Source organism: Brachionichthys hirsutus, chromosome 11 (assembly GCF_040956055.1).
Source record: "Brachionichthys hirsutus isolate HB-005 chromosome 11, CSIRO-AGI_Bhir_v1, whole genome shotgun sequence".
In the NCBI taxonomy this organism is placed as follows: Eukaryota; Metazoa; Chordata; class Actinopteri; order Lophiiformes; family Brachionichthyidae; genus Brachionichthys; species Brachionichthys hirsutus.
In genome coordinates, this window is record NC_090907.1 from 8,383,975 (window position 1) to 8,409,578 (window position 25,604).

Here is a 25,604-nt window from a genome sequence, read left to right on the forward strand (position 1 = left end):
TCTGGTGTGAAGTGTGAACGACTGTCCTGGTGCTCTACGAGCGGCTCAAGGTTGTTACTTCGTTGTGTTGGACTGTAGCCTCAAAATGTCTGAAGTCCAGACGCCCAAGTCAGCCTTGCGCCTCTCGTAGGGGGGGAAAGAGAAGCCGCCGGACTCTTTAGAATAACGGATCTGCGTGGAACGCGGAGGATTTTGTTATTATGAGCCAAGTGGAGAATTTGCCATGACATCTCGAAGGAAGCAGCTCCGGCGGTCTTTCAGGCAGCGGCTGCGGAGCTCCACGTCCAAAGCCTGGGATCTCCTGTGGAGGAACGTCAGGGAGCGGAGACTGGCAGGTCAGTGTCCCGCTGCAGGGAGACGCGCGTCCGCGTGAAGGGTTAACCTCCGCGGCTGGAATTAGAAAGAAACCATTCATGGTGTGTAGAAAGTGTCAGAAAGAGTTTTGCAACCAGGCTGCGATTATTTTGTTTGGTTTTAAAACGTTTTCTTCTTGCTAATGAGCAAGGTCAGCCGGTATTCAGGTGTTGTGTTGGAAAGAAACAAATATCTATTCGAAAACAGGGAAATTGTTGAGGTGCAGTATAACTCGTTTTAAAAAATTAGAATGTGACACTTTCAGTTATGATCGGATTTGTAGTTGTGCAGTGAAATCCTGCTGATTTTAACAGGAATGCAATCAACTTCTAACATTCTGCACATCCGAATCAATCCTCGGCCACGCGGAGCGTAATATCATTAGTATTTATTTCTAACGCCACCCAAAATGACCACTGGGTGGCGCCGATGGGTCATTTATTGTTCTGTGGAAAAATGGAAAGAGGGTGGATAATATTTGATTCCATTTGGCAGAAAAGTCCAGAGAGCTCCCACATCGTGCATAGTCTTTAAAACATACTTTTATTTCCTGTTGCTGATATAAAAAACACGTGGAATTAACAGTCTCTATGCGGAGAATGCAGGGGAATGATATTTACTTCAATGAATCTGTCTCTGTGGAGGTCCAGAGTTGCCTATAACCAACCTGTAAAAAAAACAAAAAAAATCACATTGAACGTTGCTAAAGGTAGTTCAACCATGTCTCTTCAAGCAGAAATTATATTTTCTGCTAAATGTGTATGCTCAATAACTCAATAAGCATAAAATGTCTGATCAATGATGAGTGTAATCCACACCCAGCACTGGGTGCAGTGATTAAACCACAGCAGCTCCCCGACTGTGGACCGCTGTCAGTTTTAAGTAGGATATCGTACAAATAGAGGCAAGCTCTGATCCATGCTCATCTCAGTCGTGGAGCCCGCTGAATGAATGAATGAATATATTTATTAGATAGAATGTTAGAGTACAAGTACAGTCACACAGTAGCATGTATTACAGTACAAATAAAGTCAAACATCCTGTCTAAGAGGAGCATTTCAAAAAAGCCCTTGCGGTCTTGTTTCCGTTGAAAGTCCTTCGCACATAAATCATCCACAATTTACAATACAAATAAAAATAAAACCAATATTTGATAACTCAATTGATGCAAAGTAACATTAGAAAAATAAAATGATTTTACATCGCCGATGCAAACTAACAATTAATCTAAAATAAATTACACCACTGATGCAAAATGACAATGAATGACAATAGATTACATACATTACAATAAATTACTAAGGCAATTAATATGTGCAACGTAGGTGGACAAAAAAAGGGGGGGGGGGGGGGGGGGTTAATTGAGGCATTAACGCTGAGGCATTATCTGGATGCTTGGCATGTTAAAATTGCATATTTTTCCACATGCAGCATAGATCTCAGCCATGCATGCCATTCATCCAGCTGCTGCTAAGTCTGGAGGCCTGGAGCTGCACTTATAGATCATACACGGATCTGATGCAGTGAACTGACTAGACAGATTGATTACAATTTCTATAAATGCCATTCTATTTTTCTCATGACTCGCTAATGTTATTTTTTTCTTTGTGAGTGTAGATTCAGTTCTTGTTATCCAGTTATCCTGGTAACCAGGCTGCAATCAAAGACCAATATGAAATTTGGGGAATATATATATATATTTTTTTCTCAAACAAATTCAAGGGAATGTAAAGGAACTGTCTGCTTGCTCTCGCTCTCAGAGCTGGTCTGCACAGTCAGTAAAGAAAATGTATGATTGTTAAATCTTCCAGTCAAATACTGGTGGGTGGGTGCTGTGTCTGAAAATCCTGTCTCATGGTCAAAGCACAGAAAATCAAAGGTAGAAAGAAAACATTTCAGTTTGACAAGAGAGCTGTAAATATTTGGCTTCATTTTAAACAGTAAGCTTTGGTTTTCGTTCTGTGGCACCCACATTCACAAGATATCTCAAAAGGTTGCCAATGGATTTTGCTGAGATTTTGTGTTGATCTTAATCCAGAGAATGTTTAAATGGATCCTGGTTCAAATGAAGACTATTCTTCTTTTCTCTTTCTTCAACATTACCAGACATTTTTGCAATCGATAATGTAGAAATTAAAATACTCAATTACCCAGCCATGTACAGCTTGTGATATCCTACACCTAAGTATAGACCTTAGGTTCAGTCAGACAATTAAAATATAAATTTGGGGGTATGATAACAAAGAGGAGTAGAAACATGACACGACCACCAATACGGGATAATGCTAGAATTTTGGGATAATGTGGTTTCAGAGTCCTTCAGACTGATTTCACGGGCTGTATGTGAAAGTGGCTGAAAAATAGATCATGATTTGCCACTACGGAGCTCAGATTCAGGCCAATAATGCATAAACCACTGATGAAAAAAGCAGGATTCCAAATGCTATAGGAGAATGCTTGTATGCTTAAAGATTTGGTGGTATTATTGAGGCAGGTCTGAGTACAGCAAGGCCATTATCATTGAGGACATAGGCCAGGGTGCAATAACACAACACTCGGTTAGTGACTCGATTACAAAGCGCCTTCTAGCTTGGCAGTATAATTTCCCATATTGCCTATATATTTTCTTACACATTGCCTTATGAAAAAGTCTAAATATATTGGGACACACCTCTCTTTTGGGGAAAATCCTACAGCTTTGTGGGACAACTCAAGACGTGCTCGCTGCTATACATGAGATTAAGTCCTGAATGATCACCTATACGGGGTGGGATTCTCACTGGGTTGAGTCACAGTTGTGGGGGGAAAAATGTCTGATGTGGAGCGATCCTGAGCCGTTGTTAATTTAATAAATGCTTCAGATTACCTACAGAGCAGCACAACTGGTCTCGCAGTCTTTAAGTGTGATTTATACCCAGGCCTGAGCTCACAATTCAGACATGTGACGGCTCATGAAGTGGAAACCTTATGTCACACTGGTGCTATTCTTAAGCCTTTGCCTCAGGGAAATATAGCCACACTAGAGCCTGGACTGCCCAGTGCAGATTACATGTGTCTGCCACTGAAACCACACCAGCGCAGCATCTCAACCCCACTAAGATACATCTTTACTCATCATCTGGAGCTCTGGAGCTTTTGTTCCATGAGTCAGTGGTTTCCCATGCTGTAATCAAACCTGGCTGAGTGATGAAACAGAAAATGAATGAAGTCTGGACTTGCGTTAGATTTGCATTTCAATATATGTAAAATATTTTATCATATGCTGAAGAATAAAATCCACTCTGTAAACACTGGTTGGCATCTGACAGAACCTGAGCGTGTGTATATAATGCGAGTCTGGAGTTCGGATGCCATGCTAGTTAGGAGTTGAGCTGGGAAACCCAGACAAAGGCATGTTGGGACAAGTTTGATAAGGGATGTAGTCACTCTGCCTGACACACAACACTCCCACTGAGGACACACCACATCCTTTTCTTCACAACATGCAGCACCAGGGTAAACACGGGGATCAGAAGGAACACAAGATCTCGTGGCTCTTTCACAATCCCCACTGAGGTATTTAAGGGAAGTCATTAATCTAATTCGTTTTAATGTTGCAGAGCAGTGATTGATTCCGTAATGGGATATGATGTGTTACGTGAGCTTCTCAGTCTAGACAGATTAGGAAGAAAACACAGAAACGGGTTTAGGGGGATCCTGCCGCTGCCAACTTCCTGCCACTCATTTTTTCCAGCACCTGACACCTGAACCGATCCTTGTGCAGAATGAATGAACACAGGTGTTTATGTAAGTGGGAGTCGCCGCCCAATGAAATCATCTCAATAAAGTCACACTGCGACCCAGTAACTTAAAAAAGCAACAATCACATATCCAAATAGCCCCACCTTAGTGTGCGCGAGAAGGGTCATTAAATCCAGGAGAGGTTTATGAAATCGTGCAGCGAGCTCTGAAGTGTGTTGCTGAATTGTAGTCTTTGTGAGCTTAAGCTCGGGCGGATTTGACCAGCTAGGGAGTGAAACAGACAGGGCTGTGTTTGACTTGGTTGTATGCCCGTTTGTGTTCTATTCACATGTATGGCGCCATACTTATAGTACACAAGCAGAGCCATATGCAAAGGCCAGGCTACACGCAGAAAGGCAGGGGGCCTGATTGGCTCTGGGTGTGTCGTCTTGTGGACTTTTTTCATTCAGGTGTTTGTTTGTTTCATGTTGTAAATAGGCTAACTCAAATTGACTTTTAAATCAGATGAGTATGAGTTTTAATTTGAATTGTATTCATCCGAAATTATATGACTTGCTTTTGTGTTGAGGAGTCCAAAAAAAAGTATTTAGTTTTAAAAAAGGACCATTGTTTTCATTCTTCAATGTAACCTGCAATGAAAAAAATTATTAAGTATTAAATAATATGTGGTGCCATTAAAATCGGTGTTTTCATTGTGATTTATTTGTATAATTCTTTTTGGGGGGGGGCGTTCAAACTTCCTTCAGTCATAGTGGGATTTACGCCCACAAGAACAGCTCTTATATATTAAATCAAATAGAAAAGCACACTTTCTTCTTGTACAAAAATACACATTTGTTTTTAAATCAGGTAATTGAATGAGAAAAAATGGAAAACTAATGATTTATGTCCTTTATTAACAAATGGAATGGAATTTCTAAATTCTTGACTCAAATCTTTATTCTTTTCAACTCATTTTAACTGAATGTCTTAAAATATTTAGTAGTTATTTGTATACAAAATACATAAAAAATACTGAAAACTAGATATGTTAGGGTTTTTACTGAATATCCATCAGAACCAAGCAGATGCCATGAAAGAGCTTGATCTTCCCCTTTGTGTTCAGATATAGGTCACTCACATGCGTTCAAACTAAAAGTTCTCTTTCTCCTGAGGAGCTGGCACTTTGAGGAGGCCTGCTGTGAGGCCTTCCTGTGCCTGGAGCGAAGGGCTACGTGGTAGGGGGTGGGCGAGAAATTACCATTCTCCAACCAAGAAAATAACTTCTGCCTTTCCTTCTCTCCTCTGTAATTCCCTCTAAAGTGGCACAGACTCAACTTGTAGTAAACTTGGCACCTGCACGGACCAACAACAGCAGAGGAGTTGTTCTGGTACAGGGCGAGTCCAAAACCACTATTTTTGCAAGCTCTCCCACACCCCTGTTTCTCCCACTCCTGCTCCCCTTAGTCAGTTCAGAGGAATTCCAATGGTATTTATATTTCCCTCCAGAGCAGGGGGAAGTTGACAAGTGTTCACACAGACATTGGATTCAGCTAGGCAAGGTGGGCAGTGCTCCTACTCCTTCCTTGCCATTGGCCTCCCTGTGGTCACATGTGCTGCAGAGATGTTTTGGCACTCCCTCCTCGTGCTGTGCACTGCTGTCCCTCTCAGCTCACCAAAGACAGCTTGTGACTGCATGTGAAGTTCTCTGTTGGTGGGTGAGTGCGTGGGTGACTTGCCTTTTGGCCAGCTAGCTCAGGGTACCGTGTTTCAGTTATGTTTCGGGACATCTCGGAGGCAACAGGAAGCGAGTGTCTTGGGAGTATGACCCCGGAGACTCAGGACATCTACCTGAGAATGGACCACCACCGCAGACGCTCTGGGTACAGGCTGGGCAGGATCATTGCCAGGCAGCAACTACTCAAGAAGATCGCTGGAGGTAGGAGACTCCTTGGGATTGACGTGGCAGGTCACGTGGTTGATCTGCTGGATGGATATCAGCCTTGTTTAGCTTTGGTTGATCCTTTGTTGTCGTGCATTCAAGGAGTAATGGCTGAGTGGGCTGGTAGTCCAAGCATGTAGTGAATAAGATGTGACATGTATGCCTAAATGTGTTAGTGTGAATGCAGGATAATGTGTTGGTGAGAAAGAAAAGAAAATATTTTTATTTACTTCCAAATAAAAGTGGAATTAAATAAAAAATGTGTGTGTGTGTGTTTTTCTCCCACTGGAGACAAAGCCAGACTTGACCTTCAGGCAATAAGCAGTCAAGGCTGCTGCAGTGGTGGTAAATAATTAGCATTGGCTGAGTATAACGAACACCGATCGCTGATAAACTGAATGATCTGTTATGTAACATGAGTTCAGCCCGCAGTGTAAACAAGAGATTATCAGTGAATGTCTTTTCTGACAGTTTTACAAGCTTACAGCTCATTTGTAGACGGCTGTACGTAGCCAGGAGAGCAATAGTGCTGTTTTACTGCGACACAGCCTGACCTCCCATTCATCTTTCCTGAGCTTGCAACTGCTTGCCTTTTGCTTTTACCTGGGTCAGTCTGGGTAGGGGGCAGGGAGGCATAACAATGGAGAGTAAAAAGTGTTATCTGCAGCTCCTGCTTCCTCCTGCAGGTGTGAGGTGAGCCCCCCCTGATGTTGGATCAAAGGGTGCACACATTTCATAACAGGAAGCTATATCAACAAGATATTTTAGCCACGAGATGCAACGCACGGCGCAGTTCTTTTCCCAGTCACACCTAGGGGAACATGCGTCAGGTAACGCAGGCTGGATCGCCACAGGGGAAATCCGTGATGCACGTTTGTGATTATGAAGATGTGAAGAACCACAGCGGTTTCTGTTCCATTGACGTGAGAAGATGTCCTGGAGCTGCGTCTGTTTTTGGTTAGAAATCTTCTTGATCACATGTTTGCAGGCATGTGCTGTTGTGCAACATGGCATATGTTTCTGCTTTGACAGCAAACCAACAATTTGGGCCATCTCAGAAAAGGATTTGAAATATTTAAATGTCTGAGTAGGGTTGTAAGAGTGATTTAAATTCATTTGAACAGCTTTTACTGTCCATCTTCTCTGGTATTTTTAGCACGATGACTTTTGCAGTGGAGAATAGAACTGATTGATTGTTTGATGTTTTCCCGTCAGCTTTTGGTAAAAGATGTGATTCTCAGGCTGTAAATAACTGCACATTTTAACCTTCCCATAAGAATGTGAATACAGATATGCTCCATCCATATGGTTTATAATAAAATGTTTGCCAATGTTTAGACCCAATCAAGATAAAACTGAGATGCCGAATGTATTTCACATCTGTTTTTGCTGGCTGCCTGAATGACTGTGATTTAGTTGAATTGAGGTAATTGTAGTATTTAATGTGAGTTGTATTTAATGTCTTAATTGAGCACTTTTCTTGCAGTGTGGAATTTTGTTACATTTTCTTCAGGAGAGGAATATTGAATCTTTTCCCCTTTCACACATCGCGTCTCAGGTTGTGTGATGAATACCCGTAGAGGACCAAGGTGGTATTTGACTCTGCAGTCAGTCCCCTGTCGCAGTGGCTCCTGCATTCTAGCTGGCCGGCCTTGTTGTCATAGCAGGTTGAAAGTGAGTGGGGGCCCACGGTGATGGGCAGAGTTACTCAGTATTGTTTTACCTCGAATTCCTGGCAAGTCTGTGAGGGTCTTAGTCATGTTTACGTTTTGATGGTATTTGAAAGCCTCCACAGCTATGTGTGTGTGTGTGTGTGTGTGGCAGGGGGGGGCTCCATCAGTTCAGTTTGACAACCTTCTGACATGACAGCAGGACAGGCTGAGGACACGTAGTCTCGCTGTCCCAAACATTGTGACCAATATACATCATCATATTTTAGAGTTGATAGATAGGATGTGTGCGTGTGGTATGAGTTCAAAAATAATACAATTTGTTGTGAAAGGAAAATGGTCTTTCCTCACTGCAGAAGAATGTGTATCCTATCCTGAAAATATTTGTCTGATTTTAGAGGAGTACTTCATAAGTCATCGTACCCTCATGAGTCTTTCTGCAGCTTTGTCGGCAAATCTAGCATCCAGATTCTCAGGATTTCTGCCTCCTTTACTTTATTTGATCAATATATCCTGACTTTACAGTACACATACAAAACAAATCTTTAATTCTGGATTTCTGTTTCTGGATTTGTAACATATCGCTTTATTCTTTGGAGTTCTAAAGAAAAACTATACAAACAGAATTTTTAAGGACAATGGATTCGATCCCTATTATTATTTCACCAAGGAGGTTATTTTTTGACGGCCTTTGTTTGTCTGTTTATTAGTCCAAATATAAACTCTTTCATCGTAATATGCCCATAACGAACACATTCATTACATTCATGTTGGCATTCAGTCCGGTTCCTCTTGCACCATGCTGTAGTGAAAACTAGACAAGTCACAGATTGTTCAACATTTCAGGATGTTGTAGCTGAAGTCTCGGAAACTTCATCAGGGCTTGTATGGAAACAGTGAGCAGCCGAATGCTATGCCGTGACTCAAATCTCCCTCGCTGACTGTTTTTTTTTTTTGGGGGGGGGTATCTTTCTTGAGGGGCAGTTGTGTTTTGCTCTAGAAACTGCGTTGGACCCCTCCATGGCATCTCACGGCATGCTGCCCTCGATGCAGTGAGCTGGCTCCCATCGCAGGCCTTGAAGGGCCATTAGGGCGTGCTGCCATGCTCGAGGACATCACGCCTCTCTTGTCAGACGACACAAGTTATTGCGTGGCAGCTGCGTGCTTAACGTGAATGGATGCGTGTCCCAGAGTAACAAATTGAGCCTCCTATTTGGCTTTCACGGCTGAAAGGCTTGTGTCTTACAGGATAATGTGCTATCAGCCATTTGTTCACCACCTGGCATGTGTGTTTGTACAGTACACACGCTGTGCTGTCTTTACCATTTGCACAGTACTGCAGTAGGCATTTGCATCACCAGCATTGCCTGTAAATGTTAAATGCCCTTTGCCAAGAGAGAGATATGAGTAATGAATACACACTTGAACATTTGGAATGTTTAGTACAAAGAAGAAAGGGAAGCTTCAGCTGGTTAAGAGGACAAGCTCTACTCTTCTCTGTTCTCTCTTCTTCTCTTGCTGGATGGAAAACAGTTAGAAACTGGCCCTGGACAGGTTTGCGTTCTGTCTTTTCACAATTGTGGCTCTTCAAGGCGAGGAATGTAGTTCGACTATACCCTCTGCAGCTCAAGACTCCTCCTCCAAAAGCACTGAATTATTTATCAGTGGCCTGCTGCAGCATACAGCACAGTGGGAAACAGATATAACTGCTCCTTCATTAAAATGAAGGTTTGATAATAACTAGCGTTCCACATTGTTTGTTCTGTACACACGCTCTCTCTTGATCTCGTATTCATGAACATTTCTGTTGAGGATGTAATTGTTATGCAGATTCTGTGTGCTGCTTTCAGAGTGCACTAAATAACAATGTCAGGGAGCCAAAAACAACTCTGGCAATGTAAACCACTGGTAGTATACTAAGAAGACCACCATCTAAAACCATGTTATGTTACCCTTTGGTTTATGTTATATGACTATTGTTGTTGGACAAATACTGAATAAGTGAGGAAAGTATAAGAAAAGAATATCAACTCAGAATGCCATAGTTCCATCCCTAAATAAATCCTCTATTCGTATGCTAATTATGACATTTACACAGAAAATGTATGAATGACAAAGCCAAATATGCTTTAACAAATACTCAGTAAATACTCAGTCTTTGGGGATGGTGCTGATGGACACCATTCTCTCATGGTGCAATGCTCAAAGAAAGATCTGTCTCTTCAGAAATGTGACATTTTAAAATAAATTGCAAGATAACAGCTTGGAAGGGAAATGGAAAGCTTATTCTTAAAACATATTTATTTCCACTTTGAATGATTGACATCCAACATGGATGCATGGCAGCATTTATTTAGTGTAAATTACTCATGCCAATTACTTAATTAGCATGTGATAAATACCTCATAGAGTTAGTGTTGGAGCAATGTTCTCGAATATGTTTCTATAGGAATGACTGAATGATCCACATCTCACCAGTCACCGTTCCTTAAACTAGTCTACCAGTAGGCATTTATTAACCACTGGTTTCCTAACTGAACGGCGGTGAGTTGAGGATTCAATTTAATGGAATGGGTGAGAACAAACCGTCTCAATCCAGCCAAACTCGAGTAAATCAAGTCCACTCACAGGACGGGTTCTGATCTCTGCCTGCAGGGGGCAGGCTGTCCTCGTGTCTCCTGTAAATCTGCCTCCTGTTTGTGGGCAAATGTGCTGCCTGTCCTTTTCAAAGTCAGAGTAGCTGACAGCTGCCACATGTGCAAGGCTAATAATTTACTAAGAGGAGATTTCAGAAATACCTCTGTTGCACTGTAACAGGAACGGAAAGTCACATATTAACAGAGCCCCTGGGGGAAAGCTGTCCTGTTCTCAGGGAAACGTGAATGAATGCTTGTATGCTTAATATGTTTTGAACCACACAATCATCCCCTTATTCTAAAGCAAGCAGCAGTACATTCATCTTGAATTAATTCATGTCAAGCTCTTAAATACAGTACTGTATATAAAAAAATAACAGGCTCTAAATTGGCAAGTGTAAATTACTAATTACTATTTCAGGCTTCATTTAAAGTGTCAAATGAATGCTGTTGCTTCATCACATGATATTCTCTTTATCTGCATGTAAATCCTGCCAGTGGAAGAAATGGCCATGGTTTGACATTAGTTGGAGAATCTGACGGTGGTGCGGAGGCAATGTGAGTCCAGACTTTCAGCCGCTGCCTCTTCACTTTATGGGCCTTTTAGCCAAAGGAGCGTCTGTCTCAACAAAGCCTGTCATTGATGGCCACATACCACAAACAGTCCTACATGTTCTAATGCTATGATAATACAGAACACTCACTTGTTTCTTCCAGTGGTAGCATTCTTCGTAAGCTACGCCACACCTCATCTTTCACTCTGACGCTACCATCATCTGCTCCTCACAGTCTGGATCCTGGGGCAGTCTTGTGTCCATTCACTTTGATGTCATTAATTAGGGCCAGGGGATGGCTCCAGAAAGCTTGTTCCCTTTTTGTTGTTGTTGAGGCTCTGAGAGGGCCTTGTCACGGCAGGGGCCGTTGTTCTGCCACTGACCCCCTCTCTAGCCTGCCCTCTGGGATCCAGTTCAAATCAGATGGAGGTGGATCTAATGGAGCGCCGCAGGATTCGACTTCAGAGGAGTTTTACGTCTCCTCTTTTATCCTCCTCTCTACAGAGCGAGCTTTGGCCACACATGAGACATTACTTGTTAGTTTACTGAACTAAATGCAACGGAGACAATTGATCTGCTGGATGACAAGACTTCAGGAACTTGCCTCTATAACTTTCCCATCAGACTTTCTGATTTGTGTTTCGTTTTTCGGTCCGTTGATTGAGTGTTTGTCAGTAATTCACAGTTATTCTGCTCAAGTTGTGTTGTTGCACTCGGAAAAAAATTAATTACAGTGTTTGTACAGGCTATCAAAGGGAAGAAAGAATTACAGCCGCACAACCATATATTAAGAGTGGGAAAGCAGTGTGACATGGTAAGGCATGCACCCAACTGCACTTTACATAAAACCAGACATGTACGGACGTCAGATCACACACACACACATGCTTTGAGTAACATGTGCACATGTTGCTATGACTACTGCTGCATTGTAGATGGTTGTAAACTCAGTTTAAGTTTAAACATATGTTTACATAAACTCCGAAACTGGACACCTCGCCATATGAACAGTTCATATCCTTGAAACACTGGTGTGTTGTGTCTGTTATTGTAGATGTAGCAACTTTAATATTTGTAATTAAAAAAAGTATTAAATGGCTTGCTAAAATCTAAACATGAACTTGAAATGTCCTAATTTCCAATGTGCCATGAATGCAGCGTTGATATGCCACACTGTAAGAGCTGGCTATTAAGGAAATGGCACAAGAGAGGAGTTGCATGAAAAAAAGAAGAGAGAAACTCACATCAGAGTCAACCTGAAAGAGAGGAGGAAGGAAGGAAGACTCGGCTGCTTGAAGGGAATGATGGTGGGCGGGAAACGGCGCAAGGCCAAAGTCAGGCAGGTCCACAGAAGAGCTTTTCCATTCTGGTGGCTCCAAGTCTTTCATTTGGACTGGGGGCAGGTCACATCCCCAGGCGTGGTACCCCTGCTCCACTGCTACATTGCATGTCCTTATTAGCTTCCTGGGATGGTTTTTCATGCTGTTAATGCTGAGGATCACTGATAATGAACAATGTTTTGGATTAAGAAACCGCCGATAAGCACAACTCTTATGGTTAAAATGACATTTCTGGTAAAAAAAGAAACATCTATATTTTAATGACTAGGTTTATTCATCCTGCACTGTTGTTTTCATTATTCTGTTAGCGGAGGTAGGTCTGTATGAAATGAAAAAGGAAATCTCAAAAAACCGAAGTTGATGTTTTTATCACCAAATAAAGCAAATCAAAAGTTCATAAAGGCCTCCAACATGGCTGCCAAAACACTTTAACATGCGTGGGAATGTGGCTGCAGTCCAGTGTCTGGAAGTGTTCAGCTTCACCTTTGGAAGTCATTGCAGTATGTATTTCACACAACGTTCCACTGATGGATTTCTTCTCTGTGCTGTGGAGTGGATGTACTTGTGGATCCGGACTTTCCCAAGATCTTCTCTTCTTTCTAGAGTGTTGAGTCAGAGGATCCTGGTTTACAGTAAATTCCATATGATGCGTCTGCTGGGAATTGTGTCCTTTAGTGTGTCCTAAGGTGAAGGGATGCACGAGAATCAACAAGTGGTCGTCAGAACAGCGTCTCAAACCCAAGTGAATGCTGCAGGGAGTTGCCTTTGCTGCCCAGAGGCCATGCATTATAGCCCATTATTTTTCTTCTAGCGGTGACACCAAGCCATATCCAATGGGTGACCTTTTTTCATTTGTTTACAAGACAGTTTGCATATGAGTAAAAAAGCTATTTGTGGTGAGATGAGACCGTGGCCCTCGTAATGATCTTCCCCTTTCTCTTCCAGGCTGTTGTTTGGTAACTTGGAAGTGTCTACTTTTGGAAACTCTTAAGTGATTTTCCATAGTTTAAAAATGTCAACCACGTCATCCTGACCCCACATGTTTACCCTTACCCTAGCAACAGTTATCTATCATGATTCTGGGCTCTGGTTATTATGACACAACCATTATCTAACAATGTTCAGGATTAACAGAATGTGGATACATGTAAATCTTTGTATTGTAATGTCATCACATTACTTTGTATTATGTATATATTCATAATATAACAATGATGCAAAACCTGTGATTGACATTTCCAGACTTGCTGGAGAGATGGAAGGAGACCGACAGATAAGAGTTTATGCTCGTTACCGCTAAAGATGAAAAGCCTTCTCTCTGGGTGTCCGTCAGAGGGGAAGGAGAGTGTTACCACAGCTGGGCCATGCTTGTATAAATTCAATATGGGACTAGAAGAGAAAAAAGCAGGCTTTAAACCCAGCAGGCTTCAGCAATGATCAACAATAGCTGACAAATCCATGTTGTTTACTCTCAGAATCAATAAACTGGTGTGTGTGGGTGTGAGTGTGTGTGTGTGTGTGTGTGTGTGTGTGTGTGTGTGTGTGTGGAAGGAGTGAAAGGTGAATTTCAGTCTTTCATCCATGGAGTCATTGAGAAATAGGAAGATTTTTGAACCAGGCTGGATTTTTTTCCTTTTAGCTCTATGAGTCTTCAATCTGAGATAAAAGATGAAAAAGAAATCAGAATAAGGCCATGTTTGAACTGTCGTATTTAAAGACTTACACAGGATCAGAATGCTAGCGCCTCCCTGGTTCCTCCTGCAGTACGGTTTGTGCTGGAGTTCTTGTTATGTATAGGAAGAAATTATGTCTTTTCTTGGTTTGTATATCCTCTTATTCCATGAGACCTGTGGTCCACTGAGAGGAATTCTCTACACGTCGCCAGGGACCAGAGGGATAAAACATGACCAGGATTTGATACGTTATTTTGTTGTCTTGGCAACACAGCCCTGTCCATTTTTAAGCCTGCACCCATGTGGACCGCAGGATGACAGAACTCCCATGTGCTCCTCAGGAAGGAGTGAGGTGGCTGAAAGCCGGCGGGTGATTCAGCGGCGGCTGTCTGTAATTACCTGCGGAGCCAGCCAGTTCACACACTGCAGAGAATCAAATAAGGAAGTCACATCCACAGACACTGTGTTGTTACTCACCCTCGCAGACAGATAATCCCTTAGATGTGGCTATTGTTCTTTGTCCCATCATCTAGCAGGCTTGTTGCTGATGTGAAAACTGAAGTTGTATCAATGTTAATTTAAAGCTGCTCCCAAAAGTCAGGAGTTCTGTTTTTTTATTATCCACCTCGATCATTTCCAGAATCTGACACAGACATGAACTCATTCACATTCTTTGTCCATCTTGTTCCTCATCATCGTATGTGCTTCCAGTCTTCATCCCTATGCACAATTGTAAACAGTTAGAACAAAGGAAATGTTTGGCTATTTTAAACATGAGCCATCAGATGTCACGGTTCCTGGTCAGACTTAAGAGGGGGCAGCGTATTTCCCCTGGCTGCTTGTCTCGTCTTATTTTTACAGTAGGGCTGACTGTGTGTGAGTGGGCGTCTGTGTGCAGTGAGCATCATAAAGCAGAAGCAAGGCCTCTCCGCCATGCCTCCTGGCAGGGTGACACCTCTCGCCCAACCAGTCTGCTCTTGAATTCTTATTTTTGTCTGTGTTTTTTTGACTGATATCTTTGACTGGCTGATTCATTCAGTTGTCTCAACAGCCGTGCTTGTGGGAGGAGGAACGGGCATTAAGTCAGGGTTTCCTTTCAAGTGCTTTCTCTTAGAGCCGACACACCAAGTCTATTTATTGTTGAACGTGTTGAGATGACTAAAGTAGACTGTGTACGTCATCCTGTCTGTTTTTGGAACCCGGTCTTGGCCTCAGTGGGTCAGTGTAGCATTTTACAAGAGGAAATGGCAGAATCAGGAAGTGACTGGCGCAGAAGAAGTGGACGACATATGGAATTTTAGTTTGACTTGGATGAATTTCCTTATGTAATCATAGAGTCATGCCAAACTCCACCAATGGAAGGTGCTGGTCATTCTATCCACACATAAACTAATAGATTTTCCTCATACATCATAAATATCTGTGATCTCACCTTTTATAAAAAAAATAATAATTTGAAATTGGGCTGTTAAATGGATAAAACAGAAAAGCATGGTTTACTGATGGAAATAAATCTCCGGTCACTATTAAACACACAGTGCCAAGTAAGGAAACTGTAGCATATCATATTTAAGAATATCACATGATTAAATAACTATTGACTCCCCTTTGTTAATTTTCTCTGCCCAATGTGTTCTCTCTGATTTGAATGATGTGAATGTTTTATTATGTCATTTTAGTAAATTTGTTTAATATTTTTTGTCTTTTCAATTTACACTGTTCACAATGAAAATTGTCTCGTAAATATTTGAGATAAATTCATTTATTTTGGAAATTTTAGGGAGGGAGAAAGTAGAATGGCTTTTTTAAGGCTTTTATTGTTGTGATTGTGAATGATTCTTTCCATAAAAAACATGTCAGCCTTATCATTTTATGTGTGATTGTGAATAGGTTTGCTTTTGTGCATGATTTCTTTGATCTATTAGCGACGAAGGAGATCTTTTCAGATTTCAGATTTTGTTGTTTAGTGGCAAGTGCAGCAGAATCACTGTCTCAGACGATACAATCCACTTCATTGACAGCTTCAGACAAAAAGACAGAGGTGAAACAAACCAATACATCACTGGTGATGTTTGCACACAGTCTTGCCTCAGCATGATTCACTGCTGCTGATTGCTGACAATTTATGTCATGGTTTTCCCCCAGCTTAGTGTGTTTTTACTATTTTGTCGACCTTCTCGAATAACATCTGGACTCCATAAAAACATGATCCTCTCTTGTTTGTTTAAATTAAAAATTTCCCACCGTTTTTAACTCTTTTTGATGAAACTTTTAGAAGCTGCAACTGCTGATGTCTGGCTAGAAACAAATACATATTTCCTTGTAAATTATTCATGTTTAAAAGCTGGGTCTTCAAATACAAGAAGAGTTACTCAATCCAGAAGGAGTCCTCAGATGTCTGCCAAAAACCTGCCGAGTGAGGCGTCAAAGAGTTGTCGTGGGCAGCGCTGGGTAGGCGGGTCGGGGACAAGAAGCTGAGCGAGGGGGCGGAGAGGGGGTGAATGTTCGGCAGCCAGACAGAGAGGGGTAGTTTAAAGGAGAGATTTAGTGCTGGAACGGGCACATGTTGCATGGGGCTGGATGGAAAGAGAGAGGGGAAGGACAGAGATGTGGATCTGAGCTGGAGCTGCAAGCTGTGTTCAGAGAGAGAGAGCAGGAATGTGGTGCAGCGTGGGAATGAAGATGCTCTGACATGTTGAGAGACTGTCTTTAATTCCTGAGGGATATACAAACCTCTCTTGGCTATATGATGAAGATATCCCGTAAGTACACAATAAATTGCTGGAAGTAAGCTGTAGCGTTATTTGTTAATTGAAGGCTTTTGGAGAGGAGGCATTATCAGGCCCGCGCTTCAGGGATGATGGCTTGGTTTTATTCGGAATTTGCTCGAATTGAATGAATCTGGTATGTTTTGCTGTTTTGCTTTTTTTTCCTCCAAAAAAGTTGTGAAAGGAAAAGGTCAAACAGATGCATATCATAAAATCCTAGAATGTTACCAACCCTATAGAACTGTCATAATTTTGTCAGTGTTTGTGTGTGCTGAGACACTGTGGCACTTTGAAACATGCCATATCAATGAATTACATAATCGGTGTTCTCCATCCTGAGTGTTGCACGAAGTAAATTGTAATGGCCTTGCCGTAGGCATTTAAGTACATGGCTTTTAACATTCTGGAGATTGTGTCTCAAACAGACTGGATTTCATCTCTTTGTGACCCTGTAATTTTATACTGTACACAGTTTGAGAGCTGTAGGTCGTGGAGAGCAAACATAAGTTCTCATTCGTTGGCATGATGCCCATCCAGCCTTTTATCCACAAGAGATTTCCTTAGGGAGAGAATGAGAGGACAGAATGTCTTGGCATCATGTTACAGAATGGCAAACGGAGAGGAATTCCCAACTCATGTTACTCGCTTCCAGTGGTCCAACCTGCAGCTATGGGACACGAGGGGCCCTGGCAGAGCTCTCGTTGCATTTGAAGTTGCATGCCGCAGTGGAATAATTCATGTCCGATATTGTCCAAGTGTGAGGGGAAGTCCTGGATGAACAGAAAGCTTATAGCACCCCGTGATGCAGGTGAGAGCAGCAAACTGGCTGCAAACACATGTTGACTCAACGGCTGGTTAATGGCGTTAACAGTAGAGGATTTTCATCCAAGGACACTGGGAACTGTTAATATTTATTCAGTTGTTGGTCACTCTGAAGACCAAAGTCGCATTTCATTGATTTCTCTGTGACACAGATGTGAGGCATCGGGGGGTGAGTTTATTCTGGGAAAACCGGTGATCTCCGTATCGCCTTTGCAAGTTTTACTGTTGCTGATGATGAATGACCTCGGCTCAAGTTTCAGCTTTAGTGTGAAAGCTGCAGACAGCAGGTTGGGACTGGGACTGGGGATGTGTGATGGCTGAGCTGTTTGTCATTACATTTCACAGTTTGTGCTTTGTCTGCATTTAAATGTGAGGGAAGCCAGAGCTAGGTATAACAAGAGGAAGGAGGCAGCAGGAAGTCCATTAGGCGTGTGTCTGTTATAAAAGAGGCTTTGGAGCTGGTAAGAACATTTAGGTTAAATGTGTGTCCTTTTAAAACATATGTGAAATATTTATAATTATGTCACTTATCACACAGGAATTGTGATTTTTCTTTTTTAGTAATGCAAATATGTTGAATAATTGACTTTAAGCATTTATTGGTTATAGAAATATTAGATCCAAATGAACCGTTTTGGGCTGATGTTGCTCTTGCTGGTCGCTCTCGTATTCTTTATTAATGCAATTTGAGTACCGGTAAATAGTTTTTCTCACTCTGTAAACTGGCTGGCTGGTTATTGTAGCTCTCTCTGTCACTGAGGTGGCAAATGACACTCAACTCTCTTAGCATTAATGAAAAGGTGCCAACGGTTTGTTTCCTGTCCTCGCCACCAGCATTTCTAAACACCTGCCGATATACCTCTGTTCTGCAGTTTATCAGCATCATCCTCCTGCTGGGGTCATTTATTAATCATAAAGTAGATTCGTTGGAACAAGACAAAGTCATTACAGACAGCTCTGATCATCATTCTATTGTATTGATGTTCTATTATTTAATTTGTGGCCTTTATATATATGCTTAAAATATATGGTGGCACTTTCTTTTTTCCTGTTTTAACAAAATGTTTCATTTTGTTTCTATAATAAATGATTTTGTCTCAACAACAACATAACAGATGGATATATCTGGTTTCATGTGAGTGAGCTGTGATACCTTATAACACATCCATGCTTTCTTGGAGAACGAGACAGGTTTCAGGTTGAGAACAATCTCCATCTCTCCACCCCTTAAGACTGTTGTGTTTTCAGGCTACCAAGTGTGGCATGTTTTCACTGCTTGGGTTGATGCTTGTGTTTTTTTTTTTCTCTTTTTTTTTTTAATGAAAAATCCCCCAATTTAGTTTAGTTTCAATTTGAATCCCCTTTTTAAACCACACATATTCTTGTGTTTCAGAAATCGAGGCGAAGGAGGCATGTGACTGGCTGCGGGCAGCAGGATTTCCCCAGTATGCTCAGCTCTTTGAAGGTAATAAAAGCACTCACTAACCTCCCACACACATTCATCACAGAGAGTGGAAATGTTTATGGGTAAAAGCTAGAAACGAATGAGTCCCACACCAACAAAAAGAGTTTAAACCAAAAATGGTTGTAGGGGGAAAAACACTTTAATGCAGCTTTTTAAGATGGCTATAAAATAGTACACAGTATTATCTGGTCTGTCACCCTTGTTCCCAGCACTCTACACAGAACCATGCTTTTCATGGGCTACATAAGTGAGCCTCATTTACACAACCAGCCCCAGGAAGCCTTGGAGCTATGGCTCCAGCCAGATGCCAAGACACCCACAAAACAAGCAGAACATCAGCTGCTTTTCAGATCTGATCTTTTCCAAGCTATTGTGACTACTTAAATGTGTCTTCTGTGCTTTAAGACTGAAGTCATGGGTTATCACAGCCTAAAGTTGCTCTGCTCCTTTCCACTGAGGCCAGATATTATTATTATTGTATATCTGTTTCCTGCCATTTTGTGCCGAGCTGTAAAAAAGCTCAATCAATGTGCATAATGTGATAATGGCTTTGGGGGGCAAAGTAATAGCAGGCAATAACCTGAATTTCTGTTCTGAAGCTGGGTGAATTAACAATGAAAAATCCATGTTTGAAAGCCTACCGTATGTGAATGTCTGACTCTTAACAGGCTGAGCCTTGTTGAGCTCCGAGAATTCTGTGATCCTTCTGTTTAAAAATAAAATAAAAAGTTAACTTCTCTTTAATGTCTTCAGATTCCCAGTTCCCCATAGACATCACTCCTGTGAAAAGAGATCACGACTTCCTGGACAAAGATCTTGTGGAACCTCTATGCAGGTAGATTGACACTGTGGATGTTTGTGAGTTAATTATGCATCCATGCCAAATCACGCCTCTGGATTTTAAAAGTATGACATCATGCATTGTATCATGTCATTTCGGTTTTCTTGTCCTGAATATTAATAATAAAGAAAGACAAATAAGAAAGTTGAATGAAGAAGACATTTATATAGTTTACTCAATCAATGAATTAAAATACTTAATATTGTTTTGAAGGTTTGGAATACAGGGGGTCGTCGACTTACAACCACAATTGTTCTGAGGGGTTTTTCCTAAACCGATTTGGTCGTAAGTCGCCCCATGTTAAATTACCGTAAGTATATTAAGCTGCGTCATGATTCTGTAAATGAGGAGTAGGAAGAGACGATTTCCTCTTGGTAGACATCGTGGGTGAGACGGCAGAAACTGTCGTACACTTGATTCTCAATTTCTGATATGTCATAAAAACACGTCTTGAAAAAAAAACAGGCCCAGTGTGGTCGTAAAGTCAAACTGAGACAATTGGATTACTTAGACATTATGCAGATAATAAATATACACAAAGTATATTAACAAATGGTGGCTGCACATCCCTCCCTTCTAAGGCAACACTGCCCATGCACACGATCAAGCTCAGATGAAAACAAGGCTTCAGTCATCACAGTAACCATGGCAACCATTCCAAGGGAAGCAGAGGGAGCACGAGGGTTGCCCCTCACAGCTCAATATACTGTGACTCAAGCAGCCCTAAAACAACTCATCTAAATTCCAAAGTAGCCCCGGGATAAAGTGAAGATAATTGGAAACAGTTCCACCTCCAGCGTGATTTTACCCATGACTTCCCAGCATCGCATGGTAACATAAGCATAGCTTGTTGGTTACGTCACTACAGTCCAGTGGGCGAGAATTTCTCAACCACATACTGCGACCTCTTTGGTCAAACTGGAACTGATAGATATTTCATGTATTTCATTCTCATTCCTGCTTAATGCTTAATTATTTGACCCGCTCTTCAGTCTACAACACACAAGCTTTTAATCGCTTCGATCCAATACTGAGGCAAACAGAAAAGAGCATTCATTCCATTTAGGAAATTGTGGCAGGGATACACTGAATTTCCCTTTGCGTCTGTACTTCCAGACCAGAGGTGGATCCACTTAACATTTAAATAGCAAACAGAACGGGTTTATTTCTAGAGAGCTCAGTAGGAAAGTATTCTGGTTTCCATCTGTTCAGGACCGTTTTCATACTCCTGCCATTTTTCTTTCAGGCGACTCAACACCTTGAACAAGTGTGCCTCTATGAAACTTGAAGTGAACCTTCCGAAGAAAAAAGTAATATTAAACTCCAGATTATTTTGAAATTCTGATAACACTTACTCTATTGAGTAAACTTTTGCTAATATTTTGTATGGATGTTTTCAAGTCAATTGCTTCATTTTTCAGATATAACGTGAATATTTCTACACAGATCCCTTCCTCTAGCTATGGTGAACTTCCTCATTAATGTTTGCTGTTTAAAAAAGAATGATCTTAAATTGTTATTGCATGAATGTAAACATTCATGCAATAACAATTTAAGATCATTCTTTTTTTAAATTAATTCAGTAATTTTCTTGGCCGCTTTATCCATTAAAAAAAAAATCTGACTTGCAATTTGACAAATAAGCACAATATGTGCATGATAATAAATACTTCATGATCTAAATTGAATGATAATCATTATTAAATCAAGCCGTTCTGAAAATGTTTTGTAAGAGAAACATTTAGCTCAACAAACAAGATTAAGCAAAACAAATTGAATAATTTAGCATAACTGATGTAACACAGTCCATTTTCCCCCAGAGTGAAGACTCCGATGAAGAAGACCTGTTTGCTATCAGTGACAAATGGACCTTTGAGTGGAGCAGTCGCCGCTGGTCCAGGTTACAAGACATTGACTGTTTGCTGGAAACCCACAGGGAGGGTCAGCCCTCTGGGGACGGTGTACCTCTGAAAACCACCACCAGCAGTGAGAGTGTTTTGACAGACCTCAGCGAGCCGGAGGTCTCTTCTTTGCACAGTGAGAGCAGTGGAGGCAGCGGTCATAGAGGCCGCAGCACAGAGGACTCTGACTGCTCCAATCGCACCTGCTCGGATTCCGTGGCGATGCCGGACTCGACTCCTCTCACTATGCCGCACATCCCCAAAGAAATTGGTCACTACGGCTCATTACCTGATAAGCAGGGCAAGACGGGCCGTATCCGTGCCAAAGACTTCCTGAAGAGAATGGAGACTCTGCGCTCCAGAGGAAGGGGTCATAAGACATTGGTCATCAGCTCCCCAGTGCTCCAGCAGGAGGCCCAGGCTCTGACGACATTGCATTGTGTCGAGATCCTAAATGGAGATAGTGTGGCTCCAGAGATACCATGCAACACAGTTCCACTGTCCCAATCCAGTAGTGAGGGTAGCAGCCATTCTAGCAGCGCCGTCAGCACACCCAGCATGAAAGACCGTAAGCCTCACCATGCTGATCACAAGCGCAGTGGCATGTATCTGGAGGACATGGATATCTTCTCAGGCACCCAGATGAATAAAGTTGTAGAACAAAACCGTAAGAATGAATTTTGTTCCTATGAAGACTTGGTGGTCCACATTCCCAACGACCACAAGCCAGGAACCTTCCCCAAAGCACTGTCCATCGAGAGCCTGTCCCCAACGATCGGGACCTCGATCAACTGGCACACTGGTAGCATGCACCTGGACACTCCACTGATTTCATGCAGTAAGGACCCAAGGCCTGTCACCCAGTACTGCAGCAGAGGCAGCCGCATCAGCGTGTATGACAATGTGCCCGGCTCGCACCTGTACGCCAGCACCGGAGACCTCATAGACCTGGAGAAAGAGGACTTGTTTCCTCATTTAGATGATATCTTATCACATGTTAGTGGTCTGCAGCAGATAGTGGATCACTGGTGCAAGAATGCGTTGCCTGTTGGAGAAGGGCTGGCACAGGCGAGAGGAGATAGTGTCGGTCAGTCCTCCAGTCAAATCACATTGGACTTTGAGGGAAATTCTGTGTCAGAAAGCCAGACCCTACCTAGTTATGAGGACAGAGACAGAATATCACTCTCGGAGACAGAATCTACAAGGCTCGGGGAAAGGAGAGACTCAGGAGTAGGCGCTTCACTCACAAGACCAAATCGGTAAGGATCATGGAACTCATGACCGCACGGACATTAAAAAAATACTTCAATTCTTCTGCCGACCAAAACAAAAGTGCTTTTTTCTTTTGTCATATCATTTATGATGCTGTCAGGTTGAGATGGCCCAGCTTTCAGATAGCTAATCGCCTAAGTCGCTCAGTGGCTTCCCTGCAGATTACCAACCAGTCAGCAGGCCAGCTGAGCTTGCTACAGAAGTTTTCTCTGCTGCGTCTCACTGCAATCATGGAGAAGTACTCCATGACCAACAAGCATGGCTGGACATGGTTAGTTTCATTTTGACTTCCAAGTAATTTGTGACTGTGACTTCAGATTCTCTCAACTAGTCGAACAGAAAATCATTACAATTCTTTGAACCTCAATTAGTAAAAAATATTATATTAGCACTAATGGGCATGGTTGTCTTACTGAATTAATCAGAGTTCCTGTTGCATTAAAACCTGCTAGTTCTATCTCATATCAAGCCGTTGTACAGCCAAGAGCACAAGATGTCAAATATTTTATGTTCATGTCTCTCTTAGGTCTGTGCCCAAGTTTATGAAGAGAATGAAGGTACCTGACTACAAGGATAAGAATGTGTTTGGCGTGCCTCTCATAGTGCATGTGCAGCGTTCCGGGCAACCACTGCCCCTTGGCTTGCAGCAGGCCCTGCGGTACCTGAGGAGCCAGTGTCTTGACCAGGTCAGCCTCAATACTCATCCTCTGAGGCTGCGTATGACTTGCATTTTCAAATGTGATGCAAAAACCGGTTGGGTTTATCTAATGTGCAAGGTGTTGTAAGGGTTCAGTACACAACGAAGAAAGATACAAGAGTAGTATAATAACAATACAAAGAGATGTGGTAACATGACAAGTGAACTTTGAAACTGGGGTTTTGCTTCCAGGTGGGTCTCTTTCGTAAGTCAGGGGTGAAGTCTCGAATTCAAGCTCTTAGGCAGATGAACGAGAACTCTCCAGACAATGTGATCTATGAGGATCAGTCAGCCTATGACGTCGCTGACATGGTGAAGCAATTCTTCAGGGATCTCCCTGAGCCCCTACTCACCAGCAAGCTCGGGGAGACCTTCCTTCACATCTACCAATGTAAGAAATAAATCTCCCTTTGCTCATCTTTTGTCCTGTAAGGTTACAGTTCTAGTCTATCACTGTTTGTAAAACACAATTTTTCTATTGTTCAGATGTACCAAAGGACCAGAGGCTGCAAGCTGTCCAGGCAGCTATCATGCTGATGTCTGATGAAAACCGAGAGGTGCTGCAGACACTGCTCTGTTTCCTCAGTGATGTCACCTCGTCAGTGGAGGAGAACCAGATGACACCCATGAACATCGCCGTGTGTCTGGCTCCTTCCCTTTTTCATCTCAACATCCTCAAGAAAGACAATCTCTCACCAAGGTAGGTTTTTTTTCATGGCTCCAGTGTTATAGTTGCCCACCTATGAAATAAATGAAGGAGACATGCATGAGTTATATTCACTCAAGCATGCTTGTCCTCTTCTGTGAGTCCTTAAAGAGACATAAAATGGCTGGGTTTTTCTCAGCCCTTGGGGGCATAGTACATCACTCTCTCTCTCTGGACCCGTTTTTTAAAGCTGAGCGTTTTACGAGGTCTTGCTGTGTACAAACAAAGCTCTCTAATTTACCATGTTGAATTTGTTTTGAAAAGGATCTGAAGAATTTCCTTTGGAGAGAAGGAAGGCTTCATATACTGCATTTGGTGGGGGATTTTGACGGTGTTACTCTTTTGGCCTGACAGCTTTTTTTTCTTCTTCTTACAATCCATAGGGCTATGCAAAAGAAATACGCCACCGGCAGACCAGACCAGAAGGACCTGAATGAAAATTTGGCAGCAGCACAGGGCCTCGCTCATATGATCATGGAGTGCAACCGCCTCTTTGAGGTACTTGATCCCATAGTTGAGATGATGCAAGGTTATCAAGACCAGCTGCAATGCCCACATGCCACCCTCTGTGCATATTTACTCTACGTCTTACCTGATGCTTTTATATACCCATTAGATCCCTCATGAAATGGTTACTCAGTCTCGTAATTCTTACGTTGAGGCTGACTTGCATGCACCAACAATTGGCGAGCTGATCAAACCGCTCAAAGAAGATGACGGGACGTACCAAACACATATGGAAGGGGGACTTCAGAATCTGCTTAAAGAGGCGAGGGAAAAGTCCAAATACTGGATGTCCTGCAGCAGCTCTGATAACACAGAGCTCTGTTATAAAAAGGTTGGTAGTTGGAGTGAATGTGTTATTGCATCATACATAAAATTGTCAAACTATAACCTCAATATAATTTATCACCTTCAAATTATGAAGGCATTAACAGAGCATCACTGATGCAGTAAACTATCATGTGTCTCATCCAGGTTGGAGATGGGAACCCTTTGAGACGGTGGCGTGTCTCTGTGGAGGTAGAAGCGCCCCCATCGGTGGTGTTGAACCGTGTACTACGAGAGCGCCATCTGTGGGATGTGGATCTACTGCAGTGGAAGGCATGTGAGACATTGGACAAGCAGACAGAGGTGTTTCAGTATGTCCTCAACCGCATGGCCCCTCATCCCAGCAGGGATTTTGTGGTTCTCAGGTGAGTGGCAATTTAAAAAAAAAAGCAGTGTATTGTTTTTGGAAGTA

At 42.2% G+C, this 25,604-nt stretch overlaps 1 protein-coding gene across 1 annotated transcript in view; it reads left to right on the forward strand.

Moving 5' to 3' along the window:
• stard13b (StAR related lipid transfer domain containing 13b) overlaps window positions 1-25,604 on the forward strand; it is a 47,636-nt gene that overhangs the window by 20,930 nt on the left and 1,102 nt on the right. The window contains 14 exon segments of the mRNA XM_068745099.1: window positions 18,873-18,944; window positions 19,154-19,173; window positions 19,175-19,261; window positions 19,263-19,310; window positions 19,694-19,779; window positions 21,032-21,095; window positions 21,606-22,945; window positions 23,059-23,229; window positions 23,485-23,644; window positions 23,848-24,046; window positions 24,142-24,355; window positions 24,745-24,859; window positions 24,978-25,199; window positions 25,340-25,557. Coding sequence (XP_068601200.1) covers window positions 18,873-18,944; window positions 19,154-19,173; window positions 19,175-19,261; window positions 19,263-19,310; window positions 19,694-19,779; window positions 21,032-21,095; window positions 21,606-22,945; window positions 23,059-23,229; window positions 23,485-23,644; window positions 23,848-24,046; window positions 24,142-24,355; window positions 24,745-24,859; window positions 24,978-25,199; window positions 25,340-25,557 — 3,016 coding nt within the window.